The sequence below is a fragment of the Dryobates pubescens genome, chromosome 5 (assembly GCF_014839835.1).
Source record: "Dryobates pubescens isolate bDryPub1 chromosome 5, bDryPub1.pri, whole genome shotgun sequence".
Classification (NCBI taxonomy): Eukaryota; Metazoa; Chordata; class Aves; order Piciformes; family Picidae; genus Dryobates; species Dryobates pubescens.
This window is the reverse complement of record NC_071616.1, coordinates 27,841,848-27,859,702: the sequence shown is the minus strand read 5'-3', so window position 1 is coordinate 27,859,702 and position 17,855 is coordinate 27,841,848. Positions and strand designations below refer to the sequence as shown.

General features: G+C 41.2%; 1 protein-coding gene across 8 annotated transcripts in view; it reads left to right on the top strand.

Moving 5' to 3' along the window:
- Positions 1-17,855, top strand: part of LOC104306868 (protein TUNAR) — a 192,869-nt gene that overhangs the window by 152,853 nt on the left and 22,161 nt on the right. For 4 of the 8 annotated variants that reach the window (XM_054161884.1, XM_054161882.1, XM_054161878.1 and 1 more), the window contains one exon: positions 2,339-2,633. The exons of 1 other annotated variant lie outside the window; for it this stretch is intronic. In XM_054161884.1, the coding sequence (XP_054017859.1) occupies positions 2,595-2,633 (39 nt within the window). In that variant the 5' untranslated portion in view covers positions 2,339-2,594. Of the gene's footprint in view, positions 1-1,506; positions 1,530-1,642; positions 1,914-2,338; positions 2,634-17,855 lie in introns of those variants that run through there. 3 more of the 8 variants (XM_054161883.1, XM_054161880.1, XM_054161879.1) reach the window with 3 other exon arrangements.

The window sequence follows — 17,855 nt, the reverse complement described above, 5'->3', positions numbered from 1 at the left end:
CTTGTTGTATTTGGGGGATTAGGAATATATATGCTCATATCAATAGACATGTTAGATGAGCTGAATATGTTCTGCAATCTGTTCTGTATAGCAGCTCTGCTAACTTAATCTAATAGTCCTTTCTGAGATTTGAATATACGTGAAGCATCCAGCTTTTCTAAGAAAATGAGGCTAAACTAGATCCTTCTTTATAAAGCATGAAAGCAGAGTGTGGAGAGGCTAAGCATCTGTCAGAAAACGTACACTTTTGCTTAAGATAACCTGTCCCCATTTCATGGAGTCCTGATATTTACCATTTAGATAGTGTACATAAGCTACAGGTTGGAAGTTTTCAAGGGGAGAATTAGATAATTCTGTTTATGTGACTGCAAGCTAAGGCAGTTCTCAGGGCCTTGACCTTTAAATTGTCCTATCACTATAACAGAATAAAGAGCTGATCTAGCTCAGGTCTTTGACAGTAATCATGTGTGAGCAGTTTGGCCAAGATCTGATGTTGCACTTACTGCCAGGTCATATGGAGAGAAATCTTGAGGGCTTTTCATTTCTTACATCTTACCTATGCAATGGAAAGACAGCTTAGTCAGTGCTGAGCAAATGCCATGATCTGACTAAGGATTTGTCCAAAATGAGAGCACAAGAGAAACATCTTGTACAAGAGAAAAATTCTGTGATGTTTAGAAGTTTTATTCAGCCCCTAGAGCAACAGAAGTCAACGGAAGCCCTGCTGCAAATTGCAATGGTCAAGCCCTGTTTGGAGTCTATCTACTTAGCATCAGCCTTTCTGAAATCCTCTGTGTCATTCCTATGGGACCACCAGTCAAGGCACTCTAGGAGGAACCCATTGAGCCAGATCCAAGTATCTATCCCATCTCTTTTGTGGGCCAAAACTAAATGGCTTCACTGTTGCTTCTCTCCTGTAAGGAACTTAAACACAATATTTGTTAAAGCGATGACAAAGTCCAAGCACTCCATTTTGCATTCTCTGACAAAGACATTCAGACAATTCCTCTGGATAGTGGCTCTGGGTTACTGTGTTTGCTCTGTCTAAAGTGAAACATGGTAAAGAGGTCAGAAATAAGTCATACATTCAACCCTTTATTGCAGGGACAGCTTAAGTGGCAGTAGCTTCATCTGGAAACTCATTTTTGAGCCCATGAGTTGGAGTATAACCGTTGGGGGTTCTTGTTATTTTAGCAACATCTTTGCAGAGTGCCTGAAGAAGCAGAGGGTTAACTCAGCTTCTGTTTTCAGAAGAAAGCTTCAGCACTCTGGTTCACCTACCTCTAGACATGCCTGGGTGGATTTCCCAGGGCTGCACCAGCCCCCCCCGGCCGGGGTATCCCAGGCAGCGTCGGGGTGGGGGCCGCCCTTTGATGCTGCAGCGGTGCTGCCAGCATGAGATAGGGGGCTGCTCGCCTGCGCACGGGGTAGGGAGAGCAATCCATCTCTTCTCCCTGCTGCACTAATGGGGTCTTTTTCCTTTTTCTTGCAAGGCTTCCCTGCAGAGCAACTGATGGCATCCTGGGGAGGTGAGCGAGCCCCGGGAAGCAGAGGGAGGCGGGGGAGACCATCCCCTCTCCCTGCTGCTGTTGCTGAAGCTGAGCCGGAGCCGTCGATGTGGCTCACCAGAGTTAGTTGCTCAGCAACCAGAATCAATTAATATGCTTTGCAGAAAGTGCAGGGGAAGCCCGAGCTGCTGTCAGCGAGAAGGCAGGAGGCTGAGGGTGACTCAGGATCCCACTTCTGCCTGATACCCATGCGATCCCATCCCACCCTCTCCAAATCCCCCATTAGCCACAATTCTTTATTCCCCTCTCCTTCCCTATGACGACTTAGTGTGCGTGTTCCCAGATTCTTCAGGCAAGGTATCTCCTTGCTCAAGAGCTCTCCTGCTTTGAGGGTTTTGCTTTTAGGTACAATTGATATTTTGGGGTTATTTGTCAAGCTTTCTCCAACACTTTTCTAGAAATTCTAATATTCATGTTCTTTGGGAAGGGAAAGGGAGAGCTGATGTATTTGTCAGATGATTTAAAAGATTTCTCAGGATGAGAAGGGCTGTTTGGCAGTGCACAGTTGAGCCAGCAGTAATGAAAATGCATCATGTGTGAATTGGGAAAGTTTTTGCTTCTTCCTTTGTTACAAGTAATCAGCACTGCATATATGAGACCAAAGAGGTAGTACTGATTGTTGTGAAGCACAGAGGTAATAGAATAAATGAGGGGTTGTTATTTTGTGGGGTTTTTACTTCTTTTCTGCATAGTAATTTCAGAGCTTCAGTAAGGTATTATTTTCTTTCTTTTTTTTTTTTTTTTTTTTCTTTCTTTGATTTTCTTTGGAGTCCCTCTGATGACACCACGAATCTGGGAATGAAGAACCTTTTAGAGCTCATTGGAAATGGCATTGCGAAGCTAAAACTTAACTGGATGAAATATATCTCCTGAAGAAGAAAATATAATGCACTGTGAGGATCTGACTTCTGGTGAAAAATTCAAGCCTAGAGAAAACTTGTCCACTTTGTTAGGAAGAATGGGTTGGACAATTTTCTTCAATTCCAAAGGATATCTGAATGCCATGCTGAGCTTAATCTCTGCAGCATGCTCTGTGCTTCTCATCTCTTCCTGATGCACTGCATGGTAAGGCCTTTTTCCTTCCTTTTAATAATAACCATATTTCTGTTATGGTAAGAGGTAAAAATAGCAACAATAATCAAATGAAAATTGGAAAAAAAAAAAAAAAGAAAGATAACAAAAGAACATTTGCTTCTATGGCTGTTTCCAGGAGCAAATATCCTGATTACTGCAGCAGCTTTGTGAGATCATTTCTGTCTTTCTCCCTTGCTTTATGAGAGTGTGTATGTGCATGTGTGTGCTTGTGCACACCTGTGCTGTTTGTTTGCATTTGGACTGGAACAGCAGTATCTTTATTGTTCTCATTTCCACTCTAAATATGATGTTTAAGAATTTGCTTTGACATTTCTCTCTCTTTCCCCCTCCCTCCATTTCCCTCCTCCTTCCTCCTCTTTCTCTCGCTCTGTCTCTCTGGGGTCATGGTGCTATACCTTCCCTGCAAGTCAGTCACGCACTGACCACTAGAAGGCAAAAATGGAAGGCAAAAGAAAATGTGTATCAACATAAGAATAGTTCTCAATAAGAACTATCTTAGTAAATAAAAGCTACAGAAGGGTTTTGAATATCTTTGAGATCTGTAGGTACAAAATATATACATTATTTTAATTCCCATGAGAAACAAATATCAAATGTAGATTTGGATGCTGTGGTTTAGATACAGTGGGAGAAAGATACTTTTACGTGTTAGAAAGCCAAAATCTGACCACTGTGAATTATGATATTACACTTGATGTGACACAGTAAGCAAACCCAGTGCAAGATGTTCTCCTATCTAGTAGTTTTTGTCATGTATTAGTGAGGTGTTGAGAATTGTAAATGGCTTCAGTGGATGCTGGGAAATGTTTTTTCTTAACATCTGTAACGTGCTTTCATCTGCCTGGATGAAAAGTGCTAGGGAGTGCAAGGTGATGTTATTAGCTAACTACTTGACTTACCAAAATTTAGGGTGATTATCAGGAAAATGCCAAGCAGATAAGAAATTACATAGGCTACTGAGGTGGAAGAACAAGATAGTTTTCAAGAAAGCCTGTTCTTTTCAACTTTAGTTTCAGAACTTCGGGTAGAATTAAAAGATGAAAGAGTGGTGACAGGAAATATATGTATTTTTAAATGCATTTTGGTTGATCACTGAGTTTGAAAGAAGAAAAGTTAAGTGCTTCTTGAGGAACAAACTGTGATAAGGGCCTGCCCCTGTTTTGAGGGTAATTCCTCTCAAATCCCACTGCTTCTGATGAGGTTAGAAATGGAACAAGAGCAGCTTGGTGTGGTGGTTGTCACGGGCTGTCCAGCTGGGTATAGAGGTGAAAAGTTCCTAGCAAAAGATTTTGAGAGTGAGAGGGATGCAAAAAGTCAAAACAAAACGGCCAGGTGAGGCCACACCAGGACTCGTGAATAAGAATCAGGGCTTAAATCTTATTCAAAACATGAAATGTTGTGGTGGTTTCAAATACATCTTCTCCTTGTATCATGAAAGACTCCAGTAGCTTTTAGAGAGAAGGATAATGCAGCTTTTTCAAATTACTGCATAGGAGGAAACAGAGATGCTATAAACATGTTCCTATATTGTAACAGTTTTGTGGTGGGGTTCAGAGCAATCAGCCTTCATTTTCATAGAATCATATAATGGTAGGGGTTAGAAGGGACCTCTGGAGATCGTTGAATCCAAATCCCCTGCCAAAGCAGGATCACCTCGGTCAGGTCACACAGTAGGAGTAAGCGTGTCTGAACATATGTATGCGTATGTTCAGAATACGTGTACATGTGCATTGAAGTAGATATTTTGTGTATTCTACCATCTAAAATATGTGACCAGTGTAAAAAGCAATAAGAACTGAGAAAGGACAACACAATCCATAAACGTCATCTTCCAATATTCACCGTCGAAGATGCTCGTACTTGTGGAAGTAGTCCCCTCAGCTTTTAATGTGAACAAGTACTGCATTCTAAATTCGAGTTTCCTGTTGCAAATCTCTCCTCACATCAACAGTGCTATTTCAATCAATGGGACAACTCGTATGAGTAAGAACTACTCATGTGAATAAATTATGAAAGGTTTTGTAAGACCCGGCTCTTTGATTGCCATAGCAACAGATTTTTTTTTAGGCTTTGGGCATAATTGGTATTTCCCTTCTAAACTAACCCATTTTTCCTTTTATCCACGTGAATCCTTTTGCCTTGTAATTAGGACAAGAAAAATAGGTTAATTACATTTTTAAAGATCGTGCAACTGTACAGATAAGTTGTTAGCGAAGAACTATCAGAGTATGCAAAAGTTTACTTTTATTAGTGGTCTCCAAATAGGAGAGAAGTTTATTTGTATTGGAATCACTCACTGGCTTATTTCTTTTTGTGACAATATTAACATTGCTACTAGGTATTCTCAATTATTCTGAAAGCTCCTCAAAAAAAAAAAAAAAGGAAAAAAAATCCTTTAAAAGATCACTGGTTTTATAAAAGTGCTCATTATCACTAGTTCAAGGATTCTTATGTTGCCAAGGATGCTACATTAAATAGGTTGGGTTGGTTTTTTGGTTGTTTTTAATTTAATGCATTATGTTTAGCTTTTTACTTGATTCGGGAACATGTTTATCCTTGGGGTATTGGGACAAAATATGAAGGCATAATTGCAGTAAACTTCCTACAGAATATATCTATGTGTGTGTGTGTATAAATAAGAAGTATAAAATCATCTGGATTTTCTTTCCCCATGCAATTTTGTGTGCTTATAAATGTCTATATTATTAGGATATATATTACATAACAAGTAATATTCCCTTCCTTATAATTTGTAAAGAACAGTTCCTTTACAGAATACAGTGCATAAGAATTTTGTGTGTGTGTGTGTGCAAGGTTATGCAGAAAGAAAGAAAGAAAGAAAAATACTAGAAAAAGCAAGCATAGCAATCTTTAAAATGTATCCAGTACACTAATGCAGCAGTAGGTTTGTCTGTTTCTTTTCTCTCTGTAATAGCAGCATATATGTTTCAAGTGGATTATTTTCTAAAGAGTGTGTGATTCTGAGAGAGGTTTTGCATGATGCAGAGTGCAGATATTTCTATCGGTGATTTCCTGTGACTTAGAACTTTATTCTTTAGTGACATTTTTAGTCATTTAAGCTTTTTCATAACATCTGTATTTGGCTTTCTCTGTCATTTCCAAAGCAAGTAAAGTAATTTCCTTTCCTTTTAAGATAGTAGTAAATACAGGTCTGAAGCTGAAAACACATGCATTTCATTTCAGTCCATTGAACTGTTCCTTTAGATAAACTATGTGAATTAGAGTTTGAACCATCTGCATTATCAGGGGAGTTATAGTGATCAGTGGAAATACTTTCCACACTTGTAGCAACCATTTCTAGTCAAGAAAAATGTACTTGAATAATAAAATACATAAGCAGTTCCTGCACTTGGAATGCCTTGAGCTGTCGTGATTCAAGATCCAGCAAAAACCTGATCTTTGAAAGGCCCTAAAAAAATCCCAAACCAAAACCAGATGAGCCTTAAAGTGTTGTTGCTTAAACACAAACAGCCACAGGAAGAATATTTATTTGACAAGAATTTCAGTAGATCAGCATCTGTGATTTTCATAAGCCAGGATATAAAATAGAAAAGGGATAATGTTGGTTTTTTTTAATTAAAAGCTCTAAAAATCCCTATGTATGGAAGCCTGATTTTCAAAGGACACATTTCCTTTTAATACTTTTTTATCAGAATTCTGTTTGTTACAAGAAATTGTACTGATATCTGTATATCAGTTTCTCAGTGAAAACTTGCAACTCTTTAAATACTCATTTTTGACAGGGAAAATTTCTGTTATATATCTTTCAACTAGATCTGTGATAGCTGTTCCGATATTTATTGGTTGTCACAAGTTAGTTCTCTAATCAGAAGCTCTCTCACTACGTACTGCGTAGACTCATGTTACTGATACTGAACAGCAGTTCTTACTAAGCCTATGGTAGACATACGATCTGATTGTGCTTCTCTCCTTTAATTCTTCTTGTGTCTTCAACAAAAAGCAGGCCTTCATTTTACTGAGAGTTTTACAGATAGCAGAAGTAGTTTCTACTATAAAAACCTTCAAGAGGCCATCAAAAGGCATGCAGGCAAGGAGTAGAACTAATCAAGTATTAATATCCTTATTAAATAGATAAGGAGCTCAGGAACAAAGAAACTGCCCAAAGCTATACTGACAAGGGAAGAGTTCGGAATTGAACCCAAATGTCCTTATTCTTAGTTCATCACTGTCCCTTCAAGGTTGCTCTTCATTTTGTTCTTTCTTTCTTTCCCTTTTTTTTTTTTTTTAATGATTTGTGTTTGGACCTTTAAGTTAATATTAGTTGAAGTATCAAATGTGAAAGGGAATTATTGATGCACACTTCCTTTCCAGTTGTCCTAAAAACTCTTCTTTTCTCTCCTGAGCCATTCTGTTTGAATGTAGCCATTAACTATGTAACTGCTTTACTACACAGAGGAGGTATATCCTAGATCAAACAGAGAATTCTTAAACAGAAATATCTTAAATATGCCATACAGGTTCTGGGGGCTGTAAATGTGTCTCTCTCCATGATTTCAGGATTTAGGGATAGCTGTTGGGGTTTGAAATGGTTTTGAGGTTTCTTGGTAAATGAATCAAATTTCCACATAGAAAAAAAAATCAGTTAAAACATAAAGCCACTGATTACTTGATATGTACAATTCACAGAAGTCATTATGAACCCAGCACTTGTAGGCAAAAAGATGACAGAGTTGTGGTACCTAACAGTGATTCTATTAACCTCAGGATGTCTCCTCTGTCCAAGGTAATCTTTCAGCTTTTTATCCTCTTTGTGAAAAAGGAAAATATGGTTTGTACAAAAATTAGCTGCTGAAATTGCATCTGAAGTTGGAGAAAACAAACAAACCTGTCTTGGTATCTTAATACAAGGAAAATTTTGTACATGTTGAGGAGAAACATCTTTTTTTTTATTCTGCTGCCAGAGTTCTGGAATAACTTCGGCAGCAGAATATCCCAGAAGCTTATGGGGTACACCTCACTCTGGTCTATTTATGCATTTCTGAATGCTGACAGGTACTGTATTTACCCAATTACTCAATGGCATATTCATGTACACAAGTATGAAAGTGTGATTAAAAGCAGTACTTGCACTGGAAACCTCATTTCACTTGTGTTTCAATCATGAGAAATGTTAAGAAGAGGACTTCAAATGCATCTTACTGCATCAAGTACACTTTTTTTTTTTTTTTTTTTTATCTGATAGGAACTTTCTACTGGCTTACAATGGAAATGGATTGGAAATGAAAGCCTCTGTAACTACATACTCCATTATGTTAAGCAATTGCATAACATGCTTCAAAATACTGTTCTCCAATGAACTATGCTCAGGGCAACCAGGAAATTGCCTGCACCCTGTTTTCATCCACAGGGATGGTGCACAGGGTCATTCCCAGCCTGCTTCATTCCTCTGTCCTAAACTAATGTTACCTCTAAATATCACAAAAGACATTCTAAAAGGCTTTGCCAGTTAAGCTAGGAATGTTTCAATTTGAACCTTAGATATTAGAATACATAAAATTGTTGTTGATGTTTAGAATTTAACATATTATATGGCCCCTTGTTCCTTTTTAAATCAGGTGTCTAAGTGATCCAAATGCCTTTGAGGATCTAAGCATGGGGCTTAGAGTATTTATATATTTTCTACAACATTAATAGATCAGAAAAATAAATCTAATTATTATAGCAGGGCAATTATTGATCTTTGGCAGTTGAGGTGGCTTTTAGTTGTCTAGGAAACATTGGAGAATCATTAAAGTCCATGAACATAAATAAAGAATTTAATTCATTGATGTCTAGCACACTTCTTTCTGAGAAAAGTGGAGGCATGCCTACTCCAGTTTTCAGCCAATATAGACAGAAAAGAGTGGTATGAATAGCAAACAACATGGTGCCTTCATATTTTGTTGCCTGTTTAATGAAATAATAATGCAGTGCATATTCTTGACTCTTACTTCTGAAAGTTGGAGACTTAGCATTTTATGCATATGTCCTTAGATATTAAAAAGCATCACTTTCTCCTCCATGTGAAACTGTGATATATTAGGATTATACTTTGACACATCCCAAAACCTAGCAATATTGTCTCTAAAGTGTGATGTTACTGAAGAACAATACTGTCTTTAAAGTGGGAAGCTATGTTGAGTACCAGAAAGTTTCCTTTAAGGAAGGCAAGCCTCATTCTTGAAAACAATATCATTCAACTTTTTTTTGATGAGAAAACAGATGGCAAGACTCTTTATTAAGACCTGTGACCTGTGTGTTCTGGAATGTATTTTTTTGCTTTGTGCCTAGACCAAAAACAGGTGCAAAGGCTTTTGTTCAGGTATTCACAGCAAATAGAACTTTTCACTGAACATAGAAGTAGTACAAAATACTTATCAGGAGAAGGCAGGATTCTGAAAGGGTTTTTAAAGCATTCTTGAAAGTGTCTCTTAATGAACGACCATAATACCCTTAGGGTGATATTGTTTCTGTGCTGCTGATCTTGGATCAATCCAAGTACTACTTGTATCAATCAAAGATAGAAAACAAAGCTTTCCTTAGGAAGAATCATCCATTTCACTGTCCATTTGTATTGGGTTCATATGTTTTTCTTCCATAACAAGTGCTTTGCCTTGCACTAAAGTGCTCTGGAGCTTTTGACACAGCTGGATGTGTTGTCAAAGCACTGCTATGAAAATGTGTGATAATCTACATTGTACCTGCTCCTTTGGAACCACTCTAAGACATTGTTAACTCAGTATAAAGGGATATATGACTTTATGTAATGCTCAGGGTGTTTCAATGTGTCATGTCACGTGTCATCTATCTGGACTTCTGCAAGGCCTTTGACACAGTCCCCCACAACATCCTTCTCTCTGAGTTGGAGAGATACGGATTTGATGGGTGGACTGTTCAGTGGATAAGGAATTGGCTGGATGGTTACATCCAGAGGGTAGTGGTCAATGGCTCGCTGTCCAGTTGGAGATGAGTGACAAGTATCATCCCTCAAGGGTCCATACTGGAAGCAGTGCTGTTTATTATCTTTGTCAATGATACAGACAGGGGAACAAGTGCACTACCAGCAAGTTTGCAGATGACAACAAGCCGAATGGTACAGTCAATATGCCAGATGGACAGGGTGTCATCCAGGGGGTACCTGGATATGCTGGAGAAGTACATCTAGGTGAACCTCATTAGGTTCAACAAGGCCAAGTGCTGCACCTGGGTCGGGACAGTCCTTGTTGTCAATACAGGCTGCAGGAGGATGTAATAGAGAGCAGCTGTGCATAAAAGAACTAAGAGGTACTGGTGGATGAAAATCTGGATACAAGCCAGCAATCTGCACTTGCAGCCCCAAAGGCCAATCACATTCTGGGCTGCATCAATAGAAGCGTAGCTAGCAGGTTGAGAGAGGGTGAGTGTTCCACCCTGCTCTGGTGAGAACTTATCTGGAGTACTGTGTCTAGCTCTGGAGTTGTCAAAGCAGGAAGGATGTGAACTTGTTGGAGCAAGTCCAGAGGAAGGCCACGAAGATAGTCAGAGGGCTGGAGCATCTCTCCTACAAAGACAGGATGAGAGAGCCAAGGTCGTTCATCCTGGAGAAGGTCTTCAAGGGGATCTTATAGCAGTGTTCAGTACCTGAGGTAGGCCTACAAGAAAGCTGCGGAGGGACTATTTACAAAAGCCTGTGCTACTAGGGCATGGGACAATTGTTTTAAACTAGGGCAGACGTAGATTTAGATTGGATGTGAGGAAGAATTTATTTATTATGAGGGTGGTGGAGCACTGGAACCGATTGCCCAGGGAGATGGTGGAGTCCCCAGCCCTGGAGACATTCAAGGTCAGGCTTAATGGGCTCTAAGCAACCTGATCTAGCTGGAGCTGTCTCTTCTTACTGCAGGTGAATTGGACTAGATGACTTTTAAAGATGCATTCCAACACAATGCATTCTGTGATTCTACATCACTGGGAATGTCCTGACTCCATTGTGGTGTACTTCATAGTATGGTTTTAATATCACTAGCATATCAGAGGAAAGGTTGTTCCTTATTGTTACACATTGGCTTATATGTAATATGTATACACCAAATATATGCATATTCTAGTCTTATATGACTTTATATTCTGCTCTTTATTGCTATCCTTATTGCACCTGCTCATGTGCTTTCTAGTGGATATCTTTGAGTCTAGTTGTTGTCCTTACCCTGTAAGCTATCAATAGATGTTTAAAGAAGAAGGCCCACAGAGCATCTGCTTTGTCCATTCATGGTCGCCACAAAACAATTCCAGTCCTCCTCACTGAGTTTTAATAAGTTAATAAAAGTCCTCAATTCATATCTGCAATGTTTCACAAGAGCAGATAGATCAGAAACATCACTAAAACCTTATCCTCCTTTGGAAAAAAACTAACCAAACAAAAAAAGTAAGTAGATCACATCTAATCTTCAGAATCTACAGAGAATCCTACAGTTGTTTTGCTGAATCTGCACCCAGATTAATTTGTGATCTCTCATCCTGGATTTCAGTAGCTTTATGAATACCTGAGAAAGGCATACACACATCACAGGGATTTTAACATCAGAAACACTAGTACTCCCTACCTCACAACCTGTTCCTACCCACAGTATTTCTCTGGAGTCTCACATGCAGGTGCAGCATCTCTCTGCAGTAGTCAGGTTGTGAGTGAAGAGAGAAACAACTTTTTGGAATCCCTGAAGGTTAAGCATGGGAGTAGTACCATGAGAATATGATGCAAACAGAATCAATAAGCAATTTCCTTCATAAAACAGGAGACCTTCCTGACATCAGTTCTTTAGGAATAAATCCCAAATATTTTTTACCAAGTTGCAACACATGAATTGCAACATAGCTTAAGAATACAGTGACATGTCTTGCTTGCCCATATGTCTATTGGGTGCCTATACAGATGCATCTTCCTTTGACTCTCTTTATGTCTGTCCTAGGCCCTGTGGACACACATTGCTAACCACCAATATGGTGTATCTGGGTGCACCAATTCATTGCATGCATGTAAAAACTGAGCCTCTCACCGGTGCATACATGCATGCCCCTCCTACACAGAGATACAGCTGTGGGATCATTTCCACAGCCTTTTCAGGGACATAATCTCCCAGACCTCCGTAAGGACCACTCAGCACTAGATGAGACTGTGAAGAACAGACCCTTCAACTGCATCAAATATGTGTGCACAAAGGATGGTCCCAGGTCATTACATGAAATGAACAGCATGGCCTCACAAGCCACAGCCATATTCCACTTTCTCTCTTGCTCAGGTAGCTGTGTTAGTACAATCTTGTGGGCTGTATCCATGACAGATCCTCCCTGCTCCTCACTGCAAACCCCAAGCCTTATGCACAGGACTCAGCTTTCACCCATGTGTTAGTATATGATGCCTGCTACTGATTTTATAAACAGATCCCATTGAAATAAGCTGAGGAACTCAGGATAGACATTTGCATAAGGAAATTGCAGTCAGGCAGGGCCTTTCCACTTCAGCCACTTGCTTTTTCTTCGCACTTTGGGAGTGATGTGCAGTGCTTTACACATGAAAGTGCCTGTGTCCTCTGTGCCAGAGTGAGAGCTACCATCCTAATTGGGATTGGGAATTGCTGGTGTGAATTGAAGAGGAGTAAAAGGGCTTAAGAATGCCCTTATGGCACAGTTCCCCACAGACACTAGATGGGACCAAAGCTGCTATCTGCTTCACACTTCTTTTTCTCCTGGTCTGGAGGTATGAAGTCCCACCCCCTTCTCTGCTTTAGAGATGCTGGGTTCTCTGGGAAATCAGGTTACAACCAGTGTGTGAGTCAGCTTCCAGATCTGTTCATCAGGGCTACTGAACCTTGCTTGTGTGTCCCAAGGTGAGGATTAATCTGTTAATGTTTGTAAAAAGCTATGTAAATGATCTGTGTCATGCTGACAGGTCAGGTATTGCATTGCTCACTGGCTGCTCCTCCTGACAATTTAAGATATATGCCAAACAATGTCTGTGCTTTCAGATAGTGTTCACTGATGTAGCTTGACTGGCTTAACCCTCTCAGGATTTGGACTTACTTCTTCTAGTTTACTGACTGGGTGATACAGCACAAAAATGCAAGGCGGATGCTTTTTCATGTAACCTAGAATACCATGAATACATCAATTTATGCTTGTGCAGGGCTATGAGCTTGAAGGAAACCTCTTGGATCTTTTATTGCAATTCAGGTCCTGAAGGATGCATGGAAAGGAGCGAGGCTGAGCAGAGCTCAGTGCTCCATGTGGCTGTGGGCAAGAGGCAGCCAGGATTTGGCCCTGATGCACCTGCAGGACCTGCAGGTGCTCAGAATGACTGCAAGGCTCAGCACGAACCCCTCCAACAAAGTTATTCCTACTCAAACACAGGGTGTGCTGCAAAATTTGGGAGCCTTTTTGTCCTGTGCTTATCACTTAGATTGCAGCTAGTATCAGTTGTTGAGATCAAGGCCTGACAGCAGCAGATCCTGTACAAACAGTAAGAGAAACAGCCTTTTCTAGAGTATTAAGTTCTAAGTGAATGCAATTTCAATAACTAACTCTGAAAGCACAAAGAATAATGAAAGGTGAGTAATTAGTTTCACTGGCTGCTTTACCACATACCTGGGCTCAGTTACTAACATTGCATGTGGATTTCTGTCTTGATTTTTAAGTACAAATGTTTAATACTTTACCTTCAATGCTCTTTTTGCAGTGAAGTTCATTTGTCACTGATGTTTGCTGATGTCTCTGTGGGTGTATTTTTCCTTAAATACCTATGCTAAAAAGCAATGGCGTAGCATGAGGCTGGGGCTGTACTTGGCACAAGGCGTTACTAAATGAGAGTCGGACAGACTTAGTATCATAGTATCAGTCAGGGTTGGAAGGGACCACGAGGATCATCTAGTTCCAACCCCCCTGCCATGGGCAGGGACACCGCACAATAGACTTAAGAAAGGGACTATTGGTGAGTCTTCATTGCCGTATGGTTCTTTTCTTTGAGGCTACTGGAGCTAGTAACTTAATATGTGGGTCACTTTCAGGGTGACTAAGTTATAAAAAAGTATTTTTAATCTCTGCCACTATTGCTTGTCTGGGCAACTTTTGCTTTCAAAGCCTAATCCAGTATGAGGTGGAGTTGGTGAGAATTGTGCCGTTGGTTTCTTCCAGCAAGTGGATCACACTACTGGCTGGTTTCATCATTACTACTGATACCAACTGCTGTGGTAGAAAATATGTGGCTGTGGCTTTGCACTTTGAAGGCCAATGGCATCCTGGCCTGTAACAGGGACACTGTGGCCAGCAGGAGCAGGGAGGTCATTCTGCCCCTGTACTCAGCACTGGTTAAGCCACACCTTGAGTACTGTGTCCCGTTCTGGGCCCCTCAGTTTAGGAAAGATGCTGAGTTGCTGGAACGTGTCCAGAGAAGGGCAACAAAGCTGATGAGGGGTTTGGAGTACAAGCCCTATGAGGAGAGGCTGAGGGAGCTGGGGTTGCTTAGGCTGGAGAAGAGGAGGCTCAGAGGAGGCCTTATTGGTCTCTACAACTACCTGAAGGGAGGTTGTAGCCAGGTGGGGGTTGGTCTCCTCCCAGGGGGCCAGCACCAGAACAAGAGGACACAGTCTCAAGCTTCACCAGGGGAGATTTAGGCTGGATGTTAGGAAGAAATTCTTCCCAGAAAGAGTGATTTGCCATTGGAATGGGCTGCCCAGGGAGGTGGTGGAGTCACCATCACTGGAAGTGTATAAGAAGAGACTGGATGAGGTACTTGGTGCCATGGTTTAGTTGATTAGATGGTATTGGGTGATGGGTTGGACTTGATGATCTCAAAGGTCTTTTCCAACCTGGTTCTGTTCTGTTCTGTTCTGTTCTATTCTATTCTATTCTATTCTATTCTATTCTATTCTATTCTATTCTATTCTATTCTATTCTATTCTATTCACCTGAAACTTTCTTTCCATTCTTTTAAAGTTCTTTAGATGTTTATGTGCCACATGCTAGAGGGCTTTGGCAAATGTTCAGGGCATATCTGTATTTTTGCATGATGCCTTTACTTTACACATAGATCTCCACTGGTATTAGCAGAGCTGTTCCACAAATGGGTATCTCTAATCATCTTGATTAGTTTTGCTCATCCAACCTATTTGTCAGCCACAAAACTGCATGAAAATGACTGACAATGAAAAGAACTGATTTCTTCTTCCTCCTCATAAAACAACTGCATATCTCCACTTAGGACATTTATTTATACTTGTACTAAACAACCTGCATAAATGTACCAAACTGGCACTGATCTAACTGGATTAAGTAAGAAACATAGGGAAGATGGTAGGGCATGGGCTTCAGGGTGTGTCTAATGTATGTAACTGTGGTTTCAGGCAGCTGCTCCTAATGAAAGGTGCAGGCTCTTATATGTTCTAGGAGACTTCTGCTCCCCTCTGGCTATGTTTGAGCTACACTGGGCATGGTTATGTGTGCAGCAGTCCTGTAACTGCAACAGAAATGGAGCTGGTGTCAGTTGTATGTGACTGCAAATTGTAATAGGAGGAATTTCTAGCCCATGTTTGGAAGGTTTTAAATATCTTGTTTACTACATTGTTAAAAAAGATAAATGTGCAAAACTGTACCAAAATAATGAAGACCGTACATCTGTAATTCTTTCTTTGACGAGATGCCTAGTAATATTCCAGTGCTTACAGTTTTGACAGAAAAATGACACACAAATTGCCTCAAAATTAGCATTTACACAAAGTCAGAAATCAGAAAACAGAAGGAAAGCAAAAGAGGCTTGTGCTAATAGAGGGTTTATGCTCTTGAGAGAGGGCACTGTGCCATCTATAAAGAGCAATCATTTTTGTAAATCCCTGTTTTTCTGGTTAGCAATTACTACCTGGCAACAGTGAGGGAAAGGCAACCCATATAGTGTCTGACAAGGTAGAAATCATGTGCTTTAAAGAAATGTGTGGTAGCTCTGCACAGCATCCTCCCAGCAGCACATACCTGGGGAGACAGTGATAATGAGAGGGAACGACAGAGACAGTTCCTCAGAGCCAGGATTGTTCATGCTGACCAACTTCCCAACTGCAAAGGATGTCCCTGTGCTAATAGGCATGCCACCTGGGACCAGAAACCCCTGACTCCCCAGTTCCAACCTGTTGCATTGGCCACTCAGCTATTTGCTCCATGATAGGCAACAGTGTACAGCAAAATTCTTATGGAAAATGTGGTGTGGAAGTGTTTGTTGTTAGCTGGATGTGAAGTGTATGGAGGGTGGCACAGTCACCATGCTGGCAGGGCATGGTGTACGTGCAAGTATCCAAGAGAAAGCTGTCCTGTCCTTAATTATTTGCAAATATCTAAGTGAGGTAAAGTGCTGTGATTTGTAAGTCATAGAATCACAGAATCAATAAAGTTGGAAGAGACTTCAGAGATAATCAAGTCCAACCTATCACCCAACACCTCATGACTAACTAAACCACAGCTTCAAGTGCCATATCAAATCCTTTTTTGAATACCTCTTCATCCTGGCTGGGTGGTCTATAACAGACTCCAACCAGGATGTCAGTTTTGTTAGCCTTCCCTCTGATTTTAACCCACAGGCACTCAATCCTTTCATCCTCAACCTCAAGTTCTGTGGCATCAAGAGATTCCCTAATATACAGGGCCACCCCTCCTCCTCTTCTCCCTCACCTGTCTTGCATAAAGAGCTTGTAGCCACCCAGTGCAGTACTCCAGTTATGTGAATCATCCCACCAGGTTTCTGTAATGGTGACTACATCGTAGTTTTCCTGGTGAACCAAGACATCCAGTTTCTCTTATTTGTTACCCATACTGCATGCATTGATGTACATGCACTTCATCTGAGCTGCTGGTTTTTCATCTAACTCTAGTTTATGTCCCTCTCTCTCCTCTCCAGAGAGATTGGTTTCATCACCCACCCCCTTCAAACCTAGTTTAAAGCCCTCTCAATGAGCCCTGCCAACTCTAGTGCTAGAGCCCTTTTGCCCTTTCTAGATAGATTCACCCCATCTGGATCCAGCAGGTCAGGTGTGGTAAAAGTTGCCCCTTGATCAAAGAACCCATAATTCTGCTGCTGGCACCATCCCTTGAGCCATTTGTTAATGGCATGGGTTCTCCTGTTCCTTTCAGTGCACACCCCTGCCACTGAGGGAACTGAGCAGAACACCACTTGAGCTCCTGCCCCATCAATCAATTGTCCGAGGGCCTTGAATTCCTTTTTGATTGTCCTAGTGCCCTTATCAATCTCATTGCTTCCAGCTTGGATTGCCTGCAATGGGTAATAGTCAGAGGGCTGGATTAGCTTTGGTAGTATCCTGGTGATGTCCCTTACCCAGACCCCAGGTAGGCAGCAGACTTCCCTGTGAGATGGGTCAGGATGACAAATAGGACCCTCTGTTCCCCTCAGGAGAGACTCTCCAACAACAATTACTCTCTTTTTTTATGGCACTAGTCCTGATGATTTGCTTTAGGCATTCCTTTAGATGGTTCCTCTTCTGTCTTCTTATCCACATTGCCCTCAACCTGCAGGGCCTCATACTTATTGTGCAAGGGCAACGGGGGAGACGAAGAGGGCTGGGATGATTCCCCATGCTTCTCCTAGCAGGGAACTGTATCCATTCCCCCCCTTTTTCCAGGGCTGCCTCCCTCAACAGGGGAGGTCTGTAAAATCTGCTCCCACTTACCTAGCTCCCTTTTGCATTCTCTTATAGTCCTGAGTCTTGAAAATTCATCCTTTAGCTCAGCCACCAGACTGAGAAGATAATTCACTTGGTCACACCTCACACATGTGTTGTGTCCTTCACCCTCCATTCCAAGTGCCAGGCTCCAGCCCTCTCTGCAGCTAGCAGCCTGGACACCTGCATGCTTGTGTGCTGGCTCCGTCTGGATACCTACCATTTTCTAGTAGCCTTTGGCCAAGTTGTTACCATGGCTGGATCTCTTCAGGCAGGTGAAATTAAGCTTGGGGTTTTTTATTGCTTGTTGTTAAATATATATATTGCACCTGACTACTATATTTTGCCCAAGCTACCACAGAGGCTTCCGCACTCTCAGCTGACCCGGCACGTGCCGCTCGCTGCAAGCAGCCGGAAGGCTCTCTTGCCAAACGGCCTTGTGTGGCTTTGCTCTGCCTCGTTCAAATTTCCCGCGGCTGACGTC